The 21,556-nt window shown below is 40.7% G+C and overlaps 1 protein-coding gene and 1 long non-coding RNA gene across 3 annotated transcripts in view; both read left to right on the forward strand.

Moving 5' to 3' along the window:
* LOC5513799 (protein virilizer homolog) overlaps window positions 1–21,556 on the forward strand; it is a 56,366-nt gene that overhangs the window by 27,463 nt on the left and 7,347 nt on the right. For both annotated transcript variants that reach the window (XM_032383364.2, XM_032383365.2), the window contains exons 40-47: window positions 1,156–1,212; window positions 1,549–1,647; window positions 1,832–1,949; window positions 2,021–2,092; window positions 2,855–3,015; window positions 3,270–3,332; window positions 3,859–4,453; window positions 4,732–4,831. In XM_032383364.2, coding sequence (XP_032239255.2) covers window positions 1,156–1,212; window positions 1,549–1,647; window positions 1,832–1,949; window positions 2,021–2,092; window positions 2,855–3,015; window positions 3,270–3,332; window positions 3,859–4,453; window positions 4,732–4,831 — 1,265 coding nt within the window. The remainder of the gene's footprint in view (window positions 1–1,155; window positions 1,213–1,548; window positions 1,648–1,831; window positions 1,950–2,020; window positions 2,093–2,854; window positions 3,016–3,269; window positions 3,333–3,858; window positions 4,454–4,731; window positions 4,832–21,556) is intronic.
* On the forward strand, window positions 18,226–20,711 carry LOC125558951. Its single transcript, XR_007306193.1, has 2 exons — window positions 18,226–19,878; window positions 20,381–20,711. It is a non-coding gene; the product is annotated as an uncharacterized LOC125558951 (long non-coding RNA).

The following is a 21,556-nucleotide window of genomic DNA, read 5'->3' on the forward strand; positions in this document are numbered from 1 at the left end:
TTTTATTAATAACTTTGTTCTATTCGGGAGTATCTCGGTTCTATTCGGGAGTAGCTCGGTTCTATTCGTGAGTGGCTGGGTTCTATTCGCAAGTGGCTCGGTTCTATTCGCGAGTGGCTTGGTTCTATTCGCGAGTGCCTTGGGTCTATTCGTGAGTGGCTCGGTTCTATCCGTGAGTGGCTTGGTTCTATTTGTGAGCAGCTCGGTTCTATTCGTGAGCGGCTCGGTTCTATTCGTGAGTGGCTGGGTTCTATTCGTGAGTGGCTCGGTTCTATTCGTAAGTGACTCGGTTCTATCCGTGAGTGGCTTGGTTCTATTCGTGAGTGGCTCGGTTCTATTCGTGAGTGGCTCGGTTCTATGCGTGAGCGGCTTGGTTCTATTCGTGAGTGGCTCGGTGAGTGGCTTGGTTCTATTCGTGAGCGGCTTGGTTCTATTTGTGACTGGCTTGATTCTATTCGTGAGTGGCTCGGTTCTATTTGTAAGCAGCTCGGTTCTATTCGTGAGTGGCTCGGTTCTATTGGTGAATGGATCTATTCGTTATTGTTTTGGTTCTTTGTGTGACCTATACTCATCACTATTTGTACACGTGAAAAGCCGCATCAAGATTACTCTGGCGCTAAGTACTGTTGTATGCCCTGTCATACATGACGACGACGGACGACGACTTTAAGTTTTCGTTTGTCTTGTTGTGTTCAAACGGAAAAACCTTGAAACAAACTAGCTCGTGGTACACAAAACTCGAGCCCTCACATATAGGCAAACAACCCCAACCCAGTACCGCGCGGACAAGGAGGACGCAGAATCTTTAACTGTAGACGGACGCAGAATTATTCACAACAGCCCCATTATAAATCGGATCATCCATCAAGAATAAATCTATAGTATGTTACTCGTGCGCTAATGCCTAATGCACACTAGCAACATAACAACATAACGACACGGGCGCGCGCACTATGTTTAGCCCAACATAACGACATAGACATAATGACATAAAATAAAAAAAACATGTTTTTTCTCTTATGTCGTTATGTCAAAGATAAGATTGCGCGCGCCCATGTCGTTATGTCGATATGTCGCTAGTGTGCACTAGGCATAAATAGCCCGATTTCCTTGTGAAAATATCAATCTTTCGCATCCACCTTTGGTTCACTTTAGGACTCTCTTGGAAGTGCTAGATAGCGAGCTGTCTAAAACAAGCGCCCAGGAGAAAACGTATGTGGAATTGTTTGTCACTTGTTTTATTGTGTAATGCTTGATTGTAAACCAACAAGCGGAGTCTAGCTCATTGCAACAATCATGACTACATCTTGTTGTTTTGTGTCCTCCCCCCCCCCCCCCCAACCGTTTGCTCTAGTTAAGCAAATCTTACTGACGCTACTAGCATATCTGTCGTCATTACCTTTTACGTTATGTGCGTGACTTATTATGTTATTCCCTCTTAGCCCTAGTTAATGCAGATGCCGTGAGCATTTTATTGACGCTACTAGCATATCTGTCGTCATAGACTTTTACGTTATGTACGTGACTTATGATGTTATTCCCTCTTAGCCCCTGTAGTGCAGATGCCGTGCGCATAATGACGCTACTAGCATATCTGTCGTCGCAACCTGCCATCAAGATCTCTTTACTGCAACTGCTTAGAACAAGGTACCAGGAATGTTTTTTAGCGGAATGCAGTGAAAGCATGTAAATAAGGATTCGGTTGATCTACAACACATTTGACTGTAATATATTGAATTGTCTTTTGTCCTTAATAACAACGTGTCCTTATTTTAATATTTTTTTAAGACTTTAGTCACTGTGGTGAAATAACTTTTCTAAATCTTTCTAGCTTGGTAGCAAAGAACGACGATCTTCTCTTTCCCAGTCTTCTCCCGGCCATGTTGTCCCAGCTCAAGCTGGAGCCGGACGCCGCCCATGTCGTATCGCGGGCTCAGTATTGCATTGTGGTATGGAGCAAATGTGCATGTCTGACTAGTTCTTCCATGTTTGCTTACTTGCTTGTTTCTTTCTTCCACAGTCCATAATTCAGAATCTCTGCGACCCGACGGTCAGCCTGACGTCATTTGTCACTCCTTTCACAAACCAACACGTAAGTCAACTCTTGTCTCGCTCACACATCTCCGTTAATGTTAGCGCCAACGACAGAGCAAAAAATGGCAAGTTTTCCCAAAATAAGGTCTGGTTAACTTCGGTAAGCTTGAATTTTTGCATAGAGGTTCCTTATGTCATGTTAACCAACATATCAAAAAGTGTTTTTCTCTAATGGATTCGTCTTCGATATATGAGGCTTGAAAAGCAATTTTCAAATGTTCAAAGTATAAATTCTTCTCGTTTGTAAGGAGAAGTCTGGCTCTGATTAGAAATTAAGTCAACTTTGCTCGCTAATATCTAAAATTCATATCTTCTAAATTTCTTTAAAATTTGGAATTAAGCTTTTGGTCAGAGGAACTCCTCGTATGCGGAATCTTGAGCTTATATATTAATAATTGGAAAATTTCATGCCATTTTTTTGCTCTGTCAGCGCCAACTTTTAACAAAAGAATTTTTTGGATGAAATAATTATCTACTCTGTCTTTTTGCCCAATGATCATGTGATCATGTGAATGTGCACTCAAATGTCTTTTTTGGTAAATGGAAACATTAACAGGTTTTGCAAATGCATTTTACTCGAAAATTAAGCGGTACCTTAAATTCGAAATAAAAAATGTTTGGTATTGTTGACAGTTTTTTTATCAACTTCAAGACCATGTTTAGCTTGCCATGTACGAACGATTTGTGCGTTTTGATATTTTCGTATACGGCAACCCTAAGTTTCCAAAAATGATGGGTAACCCGCTTTCTTCTACTGCAGCTCTCGAACACCTTGCCGGACTGTGAGATGCTGTCTGTCATCTGTACAGCCCTGCTAGACCATGTGGGATCTTCCCAACAGTCATTCGCCACCATCCTCCTCGCTCTTCGCTCCATGGTCACCCTCACCGAGCACAACTATGGGGTGTATCACCTTAAAAGGTAACATTACAAACAAGCACAGCTTGTTTTTCTCCTCTTCGCTTCATTATCACCCTATCCGGGCAGAACTACGGCATGTATTACCTTAAAACTGTAAAAGGTAACAACACAAACAGGCTCAGCTCTTCTTCGCTCCATGACCACACTATCATTGGGCTGTTGATTAGTTGTACTGACGTTTCAAGCGTTAGACCTTTGTCGGAGCCCTTTTTGATGTTGCATGTGCTTATATATTGTTGTTGCTGTCTTGACAGAGCCTTGGAGAGCAACACTGAAGTATTCTACCGCTTACTTCGCAGACTCTCGTCATCCTTCGAGTAAGTATGATAATTTTCGCGATTGATTGAACGAGAATCCAAGGGCCCCTGGTTTCTGTCGCAATGGAGTGTAATTATTCGTTTTTCTCCCAACCCTTTTTTGATCCGATTATTTGGAGACCTGCATGGACCACACACACACGAAAAAAAAATAGTTAAAAAGACAATAACCGCTCTTAAGTTGTATTTTTTTAAATCAACGTTTTGGCACATTCAAAAGCAATTTGATAGAGAGCAATATATCAAGGAATCGCATGCCAAATCGTCTGTTTGAAAATACATTTCATAGCATTGTCTCCAATCGCTTAATCATAACACCAAGTTAATCAAGATCAGATAAATATATAAGCCACACCATGCATTGGTTTTCGACAGACTTTGAGTTTAACCGCACCCCACCTAGTGGTTAATAGCCACGCTTTTTTTTGCTGATATTTATTTATTGGGAATCACGTTTATCTCCGTATTAAAAAGCAGGAGAAATAAAATCACTAGAAATGATTTCTTATTTACAAATGGCTTGCAGAACAGGGATTCCTGGTCCTGATAGCCTGTCTACGCTCTCAACAACAACAGAACTGCTCCAGCTCCTTCTCCCAGACGACGCCACCCACGGAACCATAGCAGGCGACCTTATGGCCTCGGATGCACCCACTACTTCCAAGTCAGTAGACCCGGCACCTACTGATAACAGTATCCCTGGACCAGAGGGCGACCCGTCCGCAACAACGAACGAGTCTACCAAAGAGTCTACCTTAAAGGCGACAGCTCCTGGTGGGACAGCTGATGCCTCATCAGTGGAGGCTCCTGCCTTATCTGACAAGGCAGCCACCGTATCGGGGGATGCACCTACCAAGCCAGATGATGCCCCAGCTCCTTCGGACAAGGCTACTTTTGAGACTGATAGGGCCGCTGTTGATGAAGATAAGTCATCAACCGGTAATGCTGATAGTGTCATCAGTGTTCCAAGGGCTGCTTCGAGCAGTGACAAGGCATCGGTGGCTTCAGACGAGCTGCACCTTACCACCGAGATATCAGTGTCTTCCAGTCAGATGAAGAGGTTTCTGAAAGCCGACTCACCTGATGAGTATCCGCTCAAGACGCTGGAAAAACGCTTGGAAGTAAGAGACCTTTTTGTCATGTTCTTAGATTTTACCGACCTTTGAAGTTTTTACCGAACTTTGAATGGCATAAAGGTTATTCCTTGATCTCTTAGATTTTACTGCTTGAGTTCAGTCTTTACAGAAAATGGAAAATTAAATTAATTATTTAGTTGACATGCCTAACATAACCCACCCTGTTGTTCATTTCTCTCTGCGGCATCATTTCTCCGATTTCCGATTTCATCCGATTCTTCTAAACTGTTTAACACGATTTCTCTGAACTGTTTGACTCACAGGAAAGCTGCAAGGAGGATGAGACCCTGGAGTCTCTTTTAGAGGGGATCACCTCCCTCATCCACATCCTTGATAAAGCCGACGAATCAGCCAAAGAGCAAGGTAAGCCCCTCCACACGTTTGATTCCTACTTACAATTAAGCGTCTCTGGCTATTTAAGGTGGCTCGACCCAGTATTCCCTCCATCACACCGTCCATCCTTGAAAACGCAGTGCGCGAAGGAATGAATTGAATATAAAGTTACGTATAAATTTTGTTCATCGAAATAAATGTCACTTGAGTAAGACGCTCCGCCTCCTATTATTTCTATTTATTCTAGCACAAATTTCTAGCCCTATTTTTTTCCTAAATCCTCTCAAAATCAGAAATTATGTAACACAAGGTTGTCTAGCCTTGTGTGAATTTTTAGAGGGATCTGTAAGAACGCTTAAAAGCCATTAAAGTGCATCTGAAGGAATTAAAGCAATATCCTACAAAACGGTTCATCCATCGATATCTAATATCTCCTATGATAGAAAAATCTTCATTACCAAAAATCCCCGGTTTCTCATAAACCCCGATTTGTTTACAGCCTTTTGAATATACTAGTCTGTAAAACACCTACTTGCCCAGTCCCCTCACGGATAAAGCTCGAGTTGGCGCGAAATGATCACCATATAAGGAGAATTGCGAGAGCTCGCGTGATTTTGCGTGAGAGAAAACAACTTTGGCTACATGCGGCGTCTTTACCTTGCAACTTTATTAGACGTGGAAATAAAGTGCTTTTCCTCTTGTTAGCGGGCTTAAAATGTAAATATAACCTTATACGAATATAAAACGTATATCCTGCTTGCATTTTAAAGTAGCCACTTATTGATAATTCAAATGATTTTGCAATTTTGAAGCCGTTTACTTTGCTTTACTTGTCCCAACATGGTGCCATTGCCGCTATCATAGTTTACTGAACTAGTTGAAAGAAATGCTGATTATCTCCCTAAAAGATGGGTCCTTTAGATATCGATATAGCTAACATATAATTTAGATCATGTATAACCCGAATATACGAAATGCTGATTATCTTCCTAAAAGATGGGTCCTTTAGATATCGATATAGCTTACATATAATTTAGATAATGTATAACCCCCCAAAACATGGATGAAATGCTGAAGGACCCACATTTTTTGGCACAAACAGTGATATAATTTGCTTTGGCCTTTTTGCTGTGTATGTAAGCATCATATTTTGTTCCGTCTCACTAGAGATGTAGAGATGTAATAATCGCTAAATCCTTCTTTTCGTCTTTGTCCTCTCAATGCTCTGACCAAATATCAATATAAAGCATTCAATATGCATTTTTTTTTTAGTCGTAAATGAAAATGAAGACCCTTTGAACAGTTTTTTTTTTCTAACCATTTCATCTCATCGTATTGCGTGACAAAAACACGGCACCTATTTGGTGTGGGTAAAAGCAATTCCACCTCGCACTAATTGCTTGCTATCTTGCTCAAAGTTGGGTCCTTTAGATATTCGTATAGATCACATATAATTTCAACGATACGCGATCCTCAAAATCTAGATGAAATGCTAAAGGACCCATATTTTTTCGCACAAACAGTGATCATATTTTCGTCTCGTCTGCCTTTTAAAATGTAAATGCATCATTTGCTTGAGCCACAAAAAGTTCAATTTCACCTCTCACAAAATGCTGTATATACTGCTCAAAGTGGGGTCCTTTATGTATTCGTATAGATCACTGATAATTTCAATGATATACGATCCTCAAGGAGAAAAGCTAAAGGAAATTTTTATTTTTTTTATTGTAAGTGCTCATGTTAACATCGGACTTTTGAAGTTCTTGCAAATAGTGCGTTTTATTCTCAAATGTATATAAAAATAACAAAAGAAGGGCGTTTCACGTGTCTCTCATGGAAAAGCTTGTTGTCCCCACGTAATTGTCAGCGAGACAACCGTAGCGGATAATGACAAGGTTTTCCCTTCCCTCCCTGCCCTTGTCGGGCATTATAAAAGACTGTCGTCGACGTGGCGTTTGACGTGTAGGGGAATTTTTCCCTCAATGGATGGGTGCGCATAACAGTTTTCGTGTTTATGGTCTTTGTTGAAGTGGGTAAATTGTTTTTTATAAACCTCTCTAATACTTTCTGGATTTTGTCTCTCGAAAAGAAAAAAAGAAGCTGAAAGCGTTGAAATAATAATATGCATATTCGTCCCGTCTTGATTCGGTACGTGAGCAAAGGTGAAGAGGTTGATACAGAATACGATTTCTATGTTTTAGTAAGCTTTTGATTTCATAACTACTGCTAAGTAAAACTCCATAAAAAAAGTTAATTATTAAAGTGAATCATTGCGTTATTTGTAATAAATCTGATTAATGAGATAAAAATGTGCTGAGAGTTGCAAAAAGCTCAATTTCGCCGAGTCATTGCCATAGCTCTCGGTTCGTGTTAACCATGCTTGGAGTCGAATTGAGATATCTAGTCCTTTTAATGTTGACACTATGGCTTCAGAAGATCTCAGCAATCGAGGGTGCTAAAGAGGATCGTGTACCGTTCTGCCCTGGCAATGATTTGACACTGAAGTGCGCGGTGAAGGCAGGAATTCCACGTGTTTGGATGTATCGTGGCGCGAACGAAGTCCAGAAACTTGCCCGTGTTGAAAACAAGAGGGTTCAATACTACCCAAACCTGAGCCGTATCTTCGGTCTACGCGCCTCGGTTAAATCGAATGGCTCTCTAGTCATCAGAAGCACCGTTGGCTCAGACGAGGGGACATACGTCTGTGAGAACGAGGCCCATGAACGAGTCTTGTACGACTTGGAGTTTAACTGTAGAGGAAAAGTCACCCATGAGACTTTAAACGTTTGCACTCCTACAGACACTGAGGGAAGTGTCTTTGTCCCGTGCGAAGCTAGGCGAAGAGTCAAGCAAAATAACACTGACTGGCTAGTGTGGAATATAAATCAAGAGAGACTTGTGTATTTCGATGATGGCGGTCTTATTTGGAACGTGAAGTTCAAAGGCATGGCACGAATCATCGATACGAATACTGGTACCCTCGCGCTAAGCACCGCTAGTGAAATCCTAACGCAATGGCTTGGAGGTGGTTTTGAAATGAACTTAACCTGCTATGTAAGTAAATTAGATGCTGGGACCTCAGAGCGTCACCGTGTTAGGGTCAAGCCAATCGATTGTAATTATCAGGTAAATACTGTTATCGATAATTCAAGTTTGACCCTCAGTTGTCCTGTGGTATCCCATGATGCCTTTGCAATCCCAACCCGAAAAGCAATCTGGGAACTGGAACTTAACCACACATCACGGCGCTTCATCGCTAGTCGATTGCGTGGCCAAGTGAACGTGGCTCAAGATGTCACGGGCAACGTTTTTGTAACGCCAGATTTTGCCCTCGCGTTCAAGCAACACCGTGACATCGCAGGAAACTATTGCTGTCAGGTGACCAATCTAGAGGGCGAACTCGTTGGTCAGAGGTATTTCGTTACTGTCACGGTCATGCAACCCCTACCGAGCACAAGCGGTGGTGAGCGCCTATGTGACGTCATAAAGTTAGCTTGGGTCACGGCTCTTGTCCTCGTGCTACTGAGTTTATAGTCAAAATGTGAACATCGGTCACCATCGCAGCTATACTGGGCTCATCATGTAAGGCGGTGCTTGATCTCTTGAAACGAGACAAGTCGGGCTTTAGAGTTGTACAGTTAGTTTTATTTCCACGTTATACGTTGTGTGCTTAGAGGAAAAATGATCACGGTTAACATTAAATCGCAGTACCAATAACTATCACTTATAGTTTGTTTCGTTATGATATCTTGTTCTTCAGCTTGGTTTCTGTATGTTTAGATAGCCTCCTCGGCATTACACTACGCCACAGATAAGATAGGTAAGTATAGCCTCCTCCGCATTACACTACGCCACAGATAACATAGGTAAGTATAGCCTACTCCTCATTACACTACGCCACAAATAACATAGGTAAGTATAGCCTCCTCCTCATTACACTACGCCACAGATAACATAGGTAAGTATAGCCTCCTTCACATTACACTACGCCACAGATAACATAGGTAAGTATAGCCTCCTCCGCATTACACTACGCCACAGATAACATAGGTAAGTGTAGCCTCCTCCGCATTACACTACGCCACAGATAACATTGGTAAGTATAGCCTCCTCCGCATTACACTACGCCACAGATAACATAGATAAGTATAGCCTCCTCCTCATTACACTACGCCACAGATAACATAGGTAAATATAGCCTACTTCGCAATACTCTACGCCACAGATAACATAGGTAAGTATAGCTTCCTCTGCATTACACTACGCCACAGATAACATAGATAAGTATAGCCTCCTCCTCATTACACTACGCCACAGATAACATAGGTAAATATAGCCTACTTCGCAATACACTACGCCACAGATAACATAGGTAAGTATAGCTTCCTCTGCATTACACTACGCCACAGATAACATAGATAAGTATAGCCTCCTCCTCATTACACTACGCCACAGATAACATAGGTAAGTATAGCCTCCTCCTCATTACACTACGCCACAGATAACATAGGTAAGTATAGCCTCCTCCTCATTACACTACGCCACAGATAACATAGGTAAGTATAGTCTCCTCCTCATTACACTACGCCACAGATAACATAGGTAAGTATAGCCTACTTCGCATTACACTACGCCACAGATAACATAGGTAAGTATAGCCTCCTCCTCATTACACTACGCCACAGATAACATTGGTAAGTATAGCCTCCTCCGCATTACACTACGCCACAGATAACATAGGTAAGTATAGCCTCCTCCTCATTACACTACGCCACAGATAACATAGGTAAGTATAACCTCCTCCTCATTACACTACGCCACAGATAACATAGGTAAGTATAGCCTCCTCCGCATTACACTACGCCACAGATAACATAGGTAAGTATAGCCTCCTCCGCATAACACTACGCCACAGATAACATAGGTAAGCATAGCCTCCTCCGCATAACACTACGCCACAGATAACATAGGTAAGTATAGCCTCCTCCGCATTACACTACGCCACAGATAACATAGGTAAGTATAGCCTCCTCCGCATTACACTACGCCACAGATAACATAGGTAAGTATAGCCTCCTCCTCATTACACTACGCCACAGATAACATAGGTAAGTATAACCTCCTCCTCATTACACTACGCCACAGATAACATAGGTAAGTATAACCTCCTCCTCATTACACTACGCCACAGATAACATAGGTAAGTATAACCTCCTCCTCATTACACTACGCCACAGATAACATAGGTAAGTATAGCCTCCTCCTCATTACACTACGCCACAGATAACATAGGTAAGTATAACCTCCTCCTCATTACACTACGCCACAGATAACATAGGTAAGTATAGCCTCCTCCTCATTACACTACGCCACAGATAACATAGGTAAGTATAACCTCCTCCTCATTACACTACGCCACAGATAACATAGGTAAGTATAACCTCCTCCTCATTACACTACGCCACAGATAACATAGGTAAGTATAACCTCCTCCTCATTACACTACGCCACAGATAACATAGGTAAATATAACCCCCTCTGCAGGCATCTTGTCTCATCGGATGCGGGGTTCCTGTGGCGAATAGAGGAGAAAAATAACGTAGGGGGGAGGAGGAGGGGGGTACAAAGAAAAGGAAGAAAAATAAAAAAAGGAATAGAACTTCCCCCTCCCTCCCCCACGGTACCAGTCTCCGCGCCCTAAAATCACAAACACAGGTATCCCGAATCTGAATAAAGGCTACTCTACAGAGTAGAGTTGTCTGCGGAGGAGGCTAATGTTCAGACTGGGAGACAAATAACTCAACGGCTTAACTCCGTGGCAGTTATTTTCTGGGTAAATTAAGATTGGATTCCTTTTTTACTACCCCCCTTGCGACGTCAGATACACAGATACCTTAATTAGGGAAGGACCATTCAGGCTTTTAGCCAAAATCAAAATTTTACCGAGGCAAAGCTAGCCACTGGATGATAAATCCAACAAAAGCAGGTGTTTTATCTCATACTTTTCAATTGAGAAACACCAAACATCAAAATTTTACCGACTGGCGAGTGCCTCATGTTGGCTTCGGCCCTGCCATTTGATACTTTAATTAAGGTTGCACAAGTCCCAAGAGCACGCTCCAAAAGCAAGAAAAAATTGAGCAACTGAAATACTCAAAGTAACAACCCCTTGATAACTCCGTGGCTTTCTAATTTGACGTATGTTCCCAACTTACTCCTTACTAGAGATAAAATTCGTTGTTGCACCGGCGAATAAAAAAATCCTTGTTTCGTCTGGGAATAGCGTGTAGACAGAACACGCCCGGCTTTTGAGCAGGCTATTATTCACTGGATACTGTAGACCCAAGCGGTAATTACCCCGATCGTCCCGGCAAAATTGCTCGCGCTCGCGTCGGATTAAAGCAAATGCCAACAAACTATATATCAATTTAAAGCTTAATTATTGCACTTTCTTCCTAAAATGATCATTTTTTTATACGCGCTTAATTTTGAGTGCTTTTGTCTGGTCCGGAGTGCGAATTATTTATACACACCAAAAGCGCGTAACCTCTCGAGATCTGCTTTATATCCTTCGTCATCTACTGAACTGACAAACCGTGTCTACATTTGACGTCACACAGCCTCGTTGATTAATAATCAAGGGTCAAAGTTAGGCGTGGCATAATTTTGCTCTGGCTACAACGCGCTTATTTTAATAAGCGGATTTAAAAATCCGTAGCGAAAAACGCTATTGATCATCCGCGTCACGGTGTGACAGAACAATATCTATACAAGACGCTTGCCATGTTGCGCAGGTTTTAAATGTGCTGTTATATCAGCAAGAAAGGCTAAGAAGCGTTCAGGATTTAAAGGGAAGCCAGCCTGGAAAAAGAAAGCCGAGGAAAGTGTGCCTAAACTCGTGTTCGTTGCGGATTGTGATGTTGCTGAAGAGAACGATGAGCCAGAAAAAGGAAACCCGATTTCTGCTTCAAAGAGAAAACTTTCGTACTCTGAATCAGATGAAGAGTATTCACTCAATGAGGTTGCAAATGCTGAAGGCTATCGCGTCGTTTTTATGGATAGTTTGAGGGATATCGCTCAAAGGATTCATGGTTTCTCAGGATGCGAAGGTGAGAAATTTAGCTCATATCAAAGCCAGTTTACTTGAATTCAAACCTCAAATATTCGCTTGTTTGTTTAGTTTATGTTTTCAATCCCTAGATTTTATATATAATGGATGTATACATTTTTATGCTTTTTACCATTAATTTGTCCATTTGCTGTTTTCAGGAAAAGTATCAGTTGTAGAAGATCCGTCAGAGTGCTTTGGTTTGTGTAGCAGTCTTTTCATCCAGTGTGATTCCTGCGATCTAAATGAATTCTTCAGCACTGGTAAACATTCGCTATCGGATCTTGGTCCCACTGCCTGGGCGACACGTAATGAGCTATTCTACCAGCAGCACCTTGTCGCGATGAATAAACAATTAGAGAAAAGCAAGGCTGAAGAAAAAGAACTGTGCAAAAACAATGGCATGACACCTACCTCAGTCAGTTTTGATGGCACCTGGGCAAAAAGAGGGTTTACTTCAAACCATGGTGTTGGCTTTGCCATTTCTACCAAAACTGGGAAAGTACTCGACTATGCGGTAGGGTAAAAAAACTGCAATGCCTGCAATATACAGTCCAAAAAGCTGTCTGTTGAAGAGTTTGAGCAATGGGCTGAAGACCATGAATGCCCTGGTGGCTATGAAGGCTCTAGTCCCAGTATGGAGACCTCATGTGCCAAGAAAATCTGGAACAATAGCAAGGACACTGGCCTAGAATATAGGTTCATGGTGTCAGATGGTGACTCAAAGGCTTTTGGTGAGGTGAGAGACACGTATGGTGTGTGTGAAGACTGTCTACATTATGACAATATGGATAAATCTTCACCTGAATATAAGCAATGGAAAAACTCTCCAGCCTACAAACGTCATTTAAGCGAACACATGGATGATAAGTCCAACTGCTGCAGAGTCATGAAGTTGGACTGTGTTCGACACGTCCAAAAGAGAATGGGCAAAGCCTTGCGTAAAGCCCAAGAGACAAAAGGCAAACTTGCTGATGGCAAACCAGTGGGCGGCAGGTCAGGGAGGCCTGCAATCGAGAAATTGCAAAAGTACTATGGGAATGCAATAAGGAATAATGTGAAGCAAGGGGTCTTGTCAACCAATCAAAGGGCAGAAGCAATCTCTAACATTAAAATGGAGATCATGGGTGGCCTTTACCATAGTTGTAAGTTGCCAGTGAAAAAAAGACACCAGTTTTGTCCTGTAAACTCCTTTTGTGCATATAAGAATTTAACCAAGACATTCAAGGAGAAAAAGCACCACCTAGACCCTGTCTTTGTAGACTTTCTCAAGCCTACCTATGATCGGCTTACCAGTGACGCCCTCTTAGAGAGATGCTTGCCTGGCAATACCCAGAATCCAAATGAGCGCTTGAACTCTCTTGTGTGGCTGAGGTGCCCCAAGCAAAGATGGTTTGGCCGGAAGCGTGTGGAGATGGCAGCAGTCGCTGCTGCTCTGCACTTTAGCTCGACACCAGCTAAATACCCTCTATAAAAGCATTAAAAGTCTTCTTAAAAAAGTACTTCTGAAGCATCAACAGTCTAGAGAAAGCGACAAAGTCTAGAGAAACGACAAAGTCAGTTCAGCTTTTTTGCCAATCGACTTTTTTTGTCCCATCTAGTGTACGTCCCATGTATACAGTTGACATGCAATTTGCTATCATTTTTTCACAATATTACCCTTTTTTGACCATCTTGTGAAGAAATTGCCGATTCTCAAACTTGAAAGTGTTTTTTCTAGGGGGAGGGTTTTATATAATGTCGCGACTGCCTAATCTCATATCTTTTAGAGTATTTGGTATTTTTCCTGAAATTTTCAGGAAATGCTGTTGATATAATTGCCTTTATGATGAATTTAGATTTTCAATTTTACAAACTTCATTTAAGGGGGGATTTTTTGTCAACAATAATTGTGTAAATGGTTAAGAGTTCCTTGTTTGTTTAATCTTTGTTTGTTTAATCTTTGTTTATCGAGGGTAGCATATTTAACCGAATATACAGTTTTCTAACATATGGCCCTCGGATAGTAAGCACTGTCACTGGGGGTGGTCCCTGCCAGAGGGTTTATTGCGCCCCAGTGGTTCTTTTACGTCCCTTCGGTTCAGGTTAGTGTAGTGCAGCTGGAAGAGACGGGACCGCCGGTTTAGTGTCCTTATCCGAGAAGACTGGAAACACGGGAGAATAACTTCAACTCACTTGTGACACAAATTCGAATCAATGCTTCCAAAGCATTAATGCTTAACTCCTGAGACAGGATACAGTCAGGAAAATTTGCATGAAAGTACTCCGCGCCGCATATTCCCCCACAACCAACTAGACAAGCATGTCGTGGAAATTCGTTTCCCCGTGCAATCAATTTCCTTCGATACCTTTCTGCGTTTACTAGCACTTCATGCTACGTACAATCAATACAACTCTCAACGACCAACGTTTTACAATCAATTCAATCAATCCAATCCAATACGATCAATAACTAAACTATACAATGTTCTCCCTATTTATACCCCAGTTTTACACCCTTACAAACAATGGACAATACAGCGCTTTCTTTCATCTACCCACAACCGGATATTTACTAAATACTTTACATTCCTTTCTTACTACGATTTACCATTAATTTCCTGATAAGATAGGACAATAACACCTAACGTAATTTCCTTCTCGCGTCACGTAAAACTAATAAACTCTTAATCCCCGTCAAAGCATCGGTAGAAGAAAACAAATCATTCATTATGTAAAGCTATCTTATTTTAACAGAACACAATAAAAATAAACTGCATGCAATGCAGAGTAAGTTGATAAGTTGGGCAGCAAGCCACTATGCCACTATGATTACCACCGCTCAAGTTAATTTTAAAAGCTCTAGAAAATGCGGTGAAACATGACAGTTTGTGTTTGGGATGGCAAGTAAGGGGCAGTTTGAAAACACATCAAACACTGAACAAGAGACTGTCTCTACCACAAACCCTACCACGAAGAAACGGCGATCCCATGGAACAGTGGCGAGAGTTCTAGTAAATTTATAACGCCAAACAAAAAACAACGGATAACAGCAGTTTATTTGTTTCGAATTACGAACTCAATATCCTTCGTTTATCTAGAGAGATGATGGGTTTCCCGCACTATGTTATGTATTGTCGACTCCACGAATGGAGTGAATGGTTCAATGAAGCACTTCAAATATTTAACTCACCAATTAATTGCCCTCAGTCACTCAGTCACTCCAAAAGCGATGATGCGTAAAGTGTGTGCAATACGTATAATTGCTGGAGCATCCTATGATGCACACACTGATCCGATATATAGGAATCTAAACATATTGAAATTCAATTATTTATTTTTATTTCAAATAGGTAAGTTAATGTATCAATTTAAAAATAGGTTACTTCCCCAAACATTTAACAGGATATTTCAATTGAACTCTCAAATTCACGATTATTACACGAGAAGCTCTAACTTGTTCCATATTTCAAAGTTTAGAACAAATATTCATAAGTTTGCGTTAAGACATCAGGGACCTAAATATTTCAATTCATTGTCTTCTGATATTCAGTCTGCCAAAACGCTTAACTCTTTTTGTAATAAGTTAAAGACTTCTCTTATTAACTCTTATTTTTTTTTTCTTTCTCGATTTGTGTTTGTGTGTGTGTGTGTGTTTTTTATATAAGTATGAAAAAAAATATGAAAGCTCTCCTACCAAATATTTATATGATTAATCTGACTGTCCGAACTATCAAATATGTATTTTCTGTTAAGATTTAGGAGGTCCGTCTCGTATAAGCCTTGCGGTTTCTTACGGTCCTCCTTGTTACACTATGTAAATTATTATAATTATCTTTATTTAAAAAAAAATGTATTAAGTGACAAAACAATAAACTGAACTGAACTGAACTCATATATTATATATTCACGTGATGTTCCCAAAACCGCTTAGTTCAGCAAGACGTCGATTGAATTTAGTTCACAAAATGCTTGGGATCACAGTACTTTTATCGCTCTTGTTTTCGAGCCATCGAGGCTCTGTACTTGGTAAAGTTAAAGACGAACGAGTAGCGTTCTGTCCCAGAGGGACATTTCGACTGAATTGCCCAATTTGGAAAGAAGACTCGACACGTGTTTGGATTTACATCGGCATTAGGGGCGTGAGAAAACTCGCCTCTATTGAGAAGAACACCGTAAATACCTACCCAAATCTTAGTAAAACCTTCGGCAAACGGGCCTCGATATTGAATGAGGGAACACTAGTCATCAAAGACGCTCTCACCTCTGACAAGGGGAAATATGTATGCGAGAACGACTTTAATAAGCGTGTATCGTATAACGTGGAGATGGATTGCGGCGGACAGGTCACACGAGAGATGATGAAAGTTTGCCCACCATCAACAGTCGAGGGTTGCCTGACAGTTCCCTGTGACGCCGTGGAAAGAGTTCAACAGGGAAATGTTCTGGAAGTCGTATGGAAATTGAATGGTCGAATGCTTGTCCTCCTTACGAACGAAGGTCACAAGAAGTATCCGATTTTTAAAGGCCTCGCTCGCATCGACTCTCAGACAAAGACTCTGACGTTGAACACTTCAGAGGAGCACTTCACTCGTTTGTTTAATGATTATCCGCGGGAAGAGCTCAACATGACCTGTGTCGTACACAAAGTGAACGGTGGGACGGCAGAGCGCCATTTAGTGACTATCAAACCAACTACTTGCATCAGTACGATCCCTGTAATAAACTCCACGTTAACCTTGCGATGCCCCGTGGTCCCTAATGATGTTGTGAAGGAATCAACGCGAAAGGCAGTCTGGGAAGTGAACGGGAACAACAACAGCAACACCCATCAACGCGTTATTGTCACGCGACTGCGTGACAAAGTGAACGTGTCCCCAGACCTCGGTGATGTTCTGTCCGTCACGCCGGAGTTCTCGCTCTCGTTCAAGCGTCTGCGTGACATCGCAGGGATTTATTTCTGCAAAATCACCGATCTGGAGGGAATGGTGGTTGGCCAAACATACACCGTGACAGTCACGCAACCCAATAGTCCGAGTGAAGAGAGTCTCGAGCGTCAACGTGACACCCAGAGCGTGTCGCTAATTGCGTTTGTCGCCGCAAGTGCCTTGTGCCTCCTTGAGCTTGGCGTGATTGCAGTCTTTAGCTGGTATTTTCCAAGGAGACAGGAACGCTGCGTCTCACCTCGCCCATCACCTTGTATTGCTCACACGTCACCTAACAACAGAATTAAATTCGATTGTCGGCAGCAGATTTCAACTTCAACAACAGTCTCTGAACCCTATCAGTAGGGAGCATATATTTTGACACTGTGTGTACGCTGAGATCTGTTTTTGTGTCCAGTACTCGGGGAAGGCTGGCGCGGGGCTTGGAATATGGGCAGGAAGATCTTTGAATTTTGAAATGAGAATTTTTACCTAGCATAAAAGGCTTATGAGTTTAAATTACTTATGTATATATTGGAAGTATAGAAAAAGTTGGTTTTAATGACGAATTTTCAATGGCGATTTTATGCCCAAACACCTTTGGATTAATGAATTAAAGTATCCATGTAGTATGTTTTTAGTTTTTGCAATGAGATTAAGTTCGTTAGAAAACCTAATATTATATTATTTATTGATGTATTATTGAAATTATTACTGAGCAAGCATGTACCCGACTTTCTAGTGTCAATATCTTGTTCTTAAGGAATCAGTTGCGCCATACATGTTATTGTCTCTACAAGATAAATATTGTTTTTAGACTGGAAAGCAAATAGCTCAATTGATTTCCATTGAAATGTTTTCTGTGCTGATTAAATAAAAAAGGAGGTACGACTTTTAATGTGTTTGTAATGATAGCGCTGGTAGCCTATTTTTCATGACTCACTTTTCATCAAACGCACCTAACACGTGTGACATGCAGTAAGCCCTAGAATAAATACGTTCAATTCGACAATTACTCATTTACTGTCGAATCGATAGAAAAGTATATGTCTGTGGTTGGCTCGAGATTACTCGAGACTAAGAAACTATTCGAATCCGAGATATTTACCACGCCATCCGCTCTAAATTATCAATCAAATCCTTAAAGAAACTTCCAATAGACAAACTTCTTTCAATATTTTGAAATATTTTTCTCGTTTTCCGTTAAAAATCATCGAATATCGTTACGCAATTGACCAAAAGTAAACTGGTGACAATGCGGCTTAAACATATTGATCACAAATATTTGTTTAGGCTAATGGGAAATTTCCCTCAGGCTATCAATGAACGCCTCTGAGTGAGTATTTATTGCTTTATCTGTCATGCCGATGATATGGACAGTATGGAATCCTGCTTAAAACAGTTAAGTTCGTAGGCTGAGCAAAGGCTTCTTCACACATGGTTTTAATTTTGAGAATTATAAATTCGTGATTTACAATTTTTACAATACAATATTTACGATATTTACAATATTGATTCATGAGATCTTGTATGCTTAGGGACAGACCATTAGTAAGGGTTAGATAAGACATGACGGAAAAACATGACGTGACGCTTCAAATAAGCCCATTTCACATCGAATAAGGCGGAGAATTTTTCTGAGTACTTAGTAACTTATAGCAAGCAAAACATCAAGTGCGACTTTTTTTAAATTGATGCGACTTTTTGTAAAGTGTCATTGAAATTTCAGCTTTTTCGTCCCTGAACTGATACACAGGGCAATGATGATCAAGGAAATCTTGGATCTTAAAAAGGATCTTAAAAGGATCTTAAAAAGCCAAAATCTGGTTATGTGCACTTCGGCCTCACGTTATTTGTGTTTTGAAAATCAGTCCGCAATACAAGGAACCTATAGCCATTGTAAGAAATTGTGTCTTCTCTCTCTATCTGGAATTGCGCGTTTTCCAGGTTTTTCCGCCATGTCGTTAGATAATGGAAGCGAGTGTTCTATGGAATGTAGGGCACGAATTAACAAAAATTCGAGTAAGCTCTTTTAAAGAACTGAAATAACCACTTGAAAAACAATGGATCATCAATGACAGCTGTTCCGCAGCTATTGTTTTGTAAACGCTATAACCGCCCGCCGATTTTTCATCAAACGATGACATCGGAAGGCACCTTAGACGAGATGAGCGAGCCCTCTCTCAGAAAAAGCCAGATTTAGCCAAAGTGCACTTTGAATTCTACGAGTTACAGTGGCGATTCTCGGCAGCCTCAAATCTTCCTGTTTGATTTTAAGAAATCTATTAAAACAGGAGTGAGCTGAACTGCAGATATGTCCTTAATAACTCTAAGAAACTTAACATGCACAAAGAAAGCGCTTATGTCAGGTCGAGCAACGCTCCTATAGAAGTGAAACATTAAAGAACGACAAATTCCACCACAAAGACATATAATATGTTACCTAAGATTTTTGTCACCTCATAAACCACGTCTAGCGTATATCGTCCTCCATAGATCCATTACTGCGGCATATAACGCTCAAGCAAAAGTGTAATCTCAAAGACACTACGCACTTTATTTACTTCATCAGAAGTCTATAAAAGGGCGAAAGATTCATTGATTAAAATATTCTTGATGTCCATAGCTTACTGAAACATTTCAGTACACGCATTCTCTCCTCTTGCCGCCCTCTTAGTTATAAGAAGGGTTTGTGTCTAGGGAGACGGCCAACGCCCGTTGAGAACAAATTCCTCATTTGCCACCTTCTAAGCCGAAATCCGCAACTTATTCTAGATACGGTTACGCGATTTCACAACATACATAACGGCGAGTGTTGAATTCACGGACAGGCAAAATGCGTTTTGAAACAAACATGGCATCTAATAAACGAATCTAAACATTTTGTCATGAGGTTCCACCCGGCTAAACGAATCTTCTAAAGATTCTTATAAAAAAACTGGCAACTTATCACGGATGTCAGCCTTATACGGCTAGAATATTTAATGAGCCTATAGTCTCTTATAGAAAGGAGAAACCGCTTATAGACTTTTAAGTCAGAGCCACAATCTCCCATAAAGGACAAGGTATCAAAGCAGTTAAAACCCCTTATACAACAACATTAGCGCCTGTGAATCGCTATAGATAACGTGCTTTATTTCGTAAATAGAATTATTATTATCCTCTTGCCACCCTCTTAGTTATAAGAAGGTTTTGTGTCTAGGGAGATGGCCTACGTCCGTTGAGAACAAATTCCTCACTTGCCACCTTCAAAGCCGAAATCCGCAACTTATTCTAGATACGGTTACGCGATTTCACAACATACATAACGGCGAGTGTTGAATTCACGGACAGGCAAAATGCGTTTTGAAACAAACATGGCATCTAATAAACGAATCTAAATATTTTGTCATGAGGTTCCACCCGGCTTAACAGAATCTTCTAAAGATTCTTATAAAAAACTGGCAACTTATCACGGATCTCAGCCTTATACGGCTAGAATCTTTAATGGACCTATAGTCTCTTGTAGAAAGGAGAAACCGCTTATAGACTTTTAAGTCAGAGCCGGAATCTCCCATAAAGGACTAGGTATCAAAGCAGATTTATTTACAATTGTGGCGGGTGTGGCTGTTGGCAATATTACACAACATAATTAGAAAGGAAATTCGAGTAAGCTCTCTTTAAAAAACTGAAATAACCACTTGAAAAACAATGGATCGTCAATGACAGCTGTTCCGCATGGAAAATTGACCCCACCACTAAATATCTAATAGTCCGTCCCTTGGATTCAAGGAGATTCGATGATACAGTTTCCCGTATTCAACCATTCTGTCAATCACAACTCGTACCTTCTGCTACAGGGATCGGATCATCAAACTATTTGGCCATGCCATGTAGCTAGGGATGAACTTTATAAAAATGTAACATGTGTTTACATTGCTGTTGGTATGGCAACGGAACGGTGAACCCGTTAAATTCACTATTCGCAAAGTGCTGTTCGCTACAGGGAAATTTTAAGCAAATAAGCTATAGGATATTATAAATCAGACCTTGGTCGACATTTAGATAAAGTTTTATTATAATCTATGAGAGGAATTCTGAGATATTGGCGTATTTTTATTTTCAGTCAATCTGTTATTTACCTACTTTGAAAAAAATCCATACGCGGGCAAGGATTTTTTTTACCATTTTTATTTAGCTACCTTTATATTAGCATACCAAAAATGAAAGCAATCGGTTTTGTTGATCGTAAGTTTTAGGGGCCACTATTTTAGGGGTCACTATAGAAAAAAGATGGTCGTGGATCGGCCCCCTTAAAGAACTTTTTTCCGACTATTGTGACACTAATATTTTGGTTTTGTTTTGAATATTAAAATATCTTATCTAATTGAAAAAATATCACCTTCATTCTCTAGCTATAGGGTTGATTATCTCAGTTGCATTTACACTCTTTGTTCGTAACAACCTTTTTTCAGCCTGAGATTTCACCACATTCTTAGAACATGTCGATGCTCAGATTTTTTCATTAAAGTGATTCGTACTGAAAAGGAAAAATTCTGTTTTAAATACTTTATTTGTATCTTAATGTTCTTTACAGTAGTTGGTGTGTATATATCAGGCTGCGATGCCACTAAAGTTAAGAACATCCATAAGAACGTTTTCCTTTTTAGAGCCTTAGATGCTCTAAAAATAAGAACGGCTCAGGCTCAACTGAAAATTAGATGGGATTTCTATCGCCGCAGTACAAGATCTGTACAAGCTGGA

This window comes from Nematostella vectensis, chromosome 13, assembly GCF_932526225.1.
Source record: "Nematostella vectensis chromosome 13, jaNemVect1.1, whole genome shotgun sequence".
Taxonomy (NCBI): domain Eukaryota; kingdom Metazoa; phylum Cnidaria; class Anthozoa; order Actiniaria; family Edwardsiidae; genus Nematostella; species Nematostella vectensis.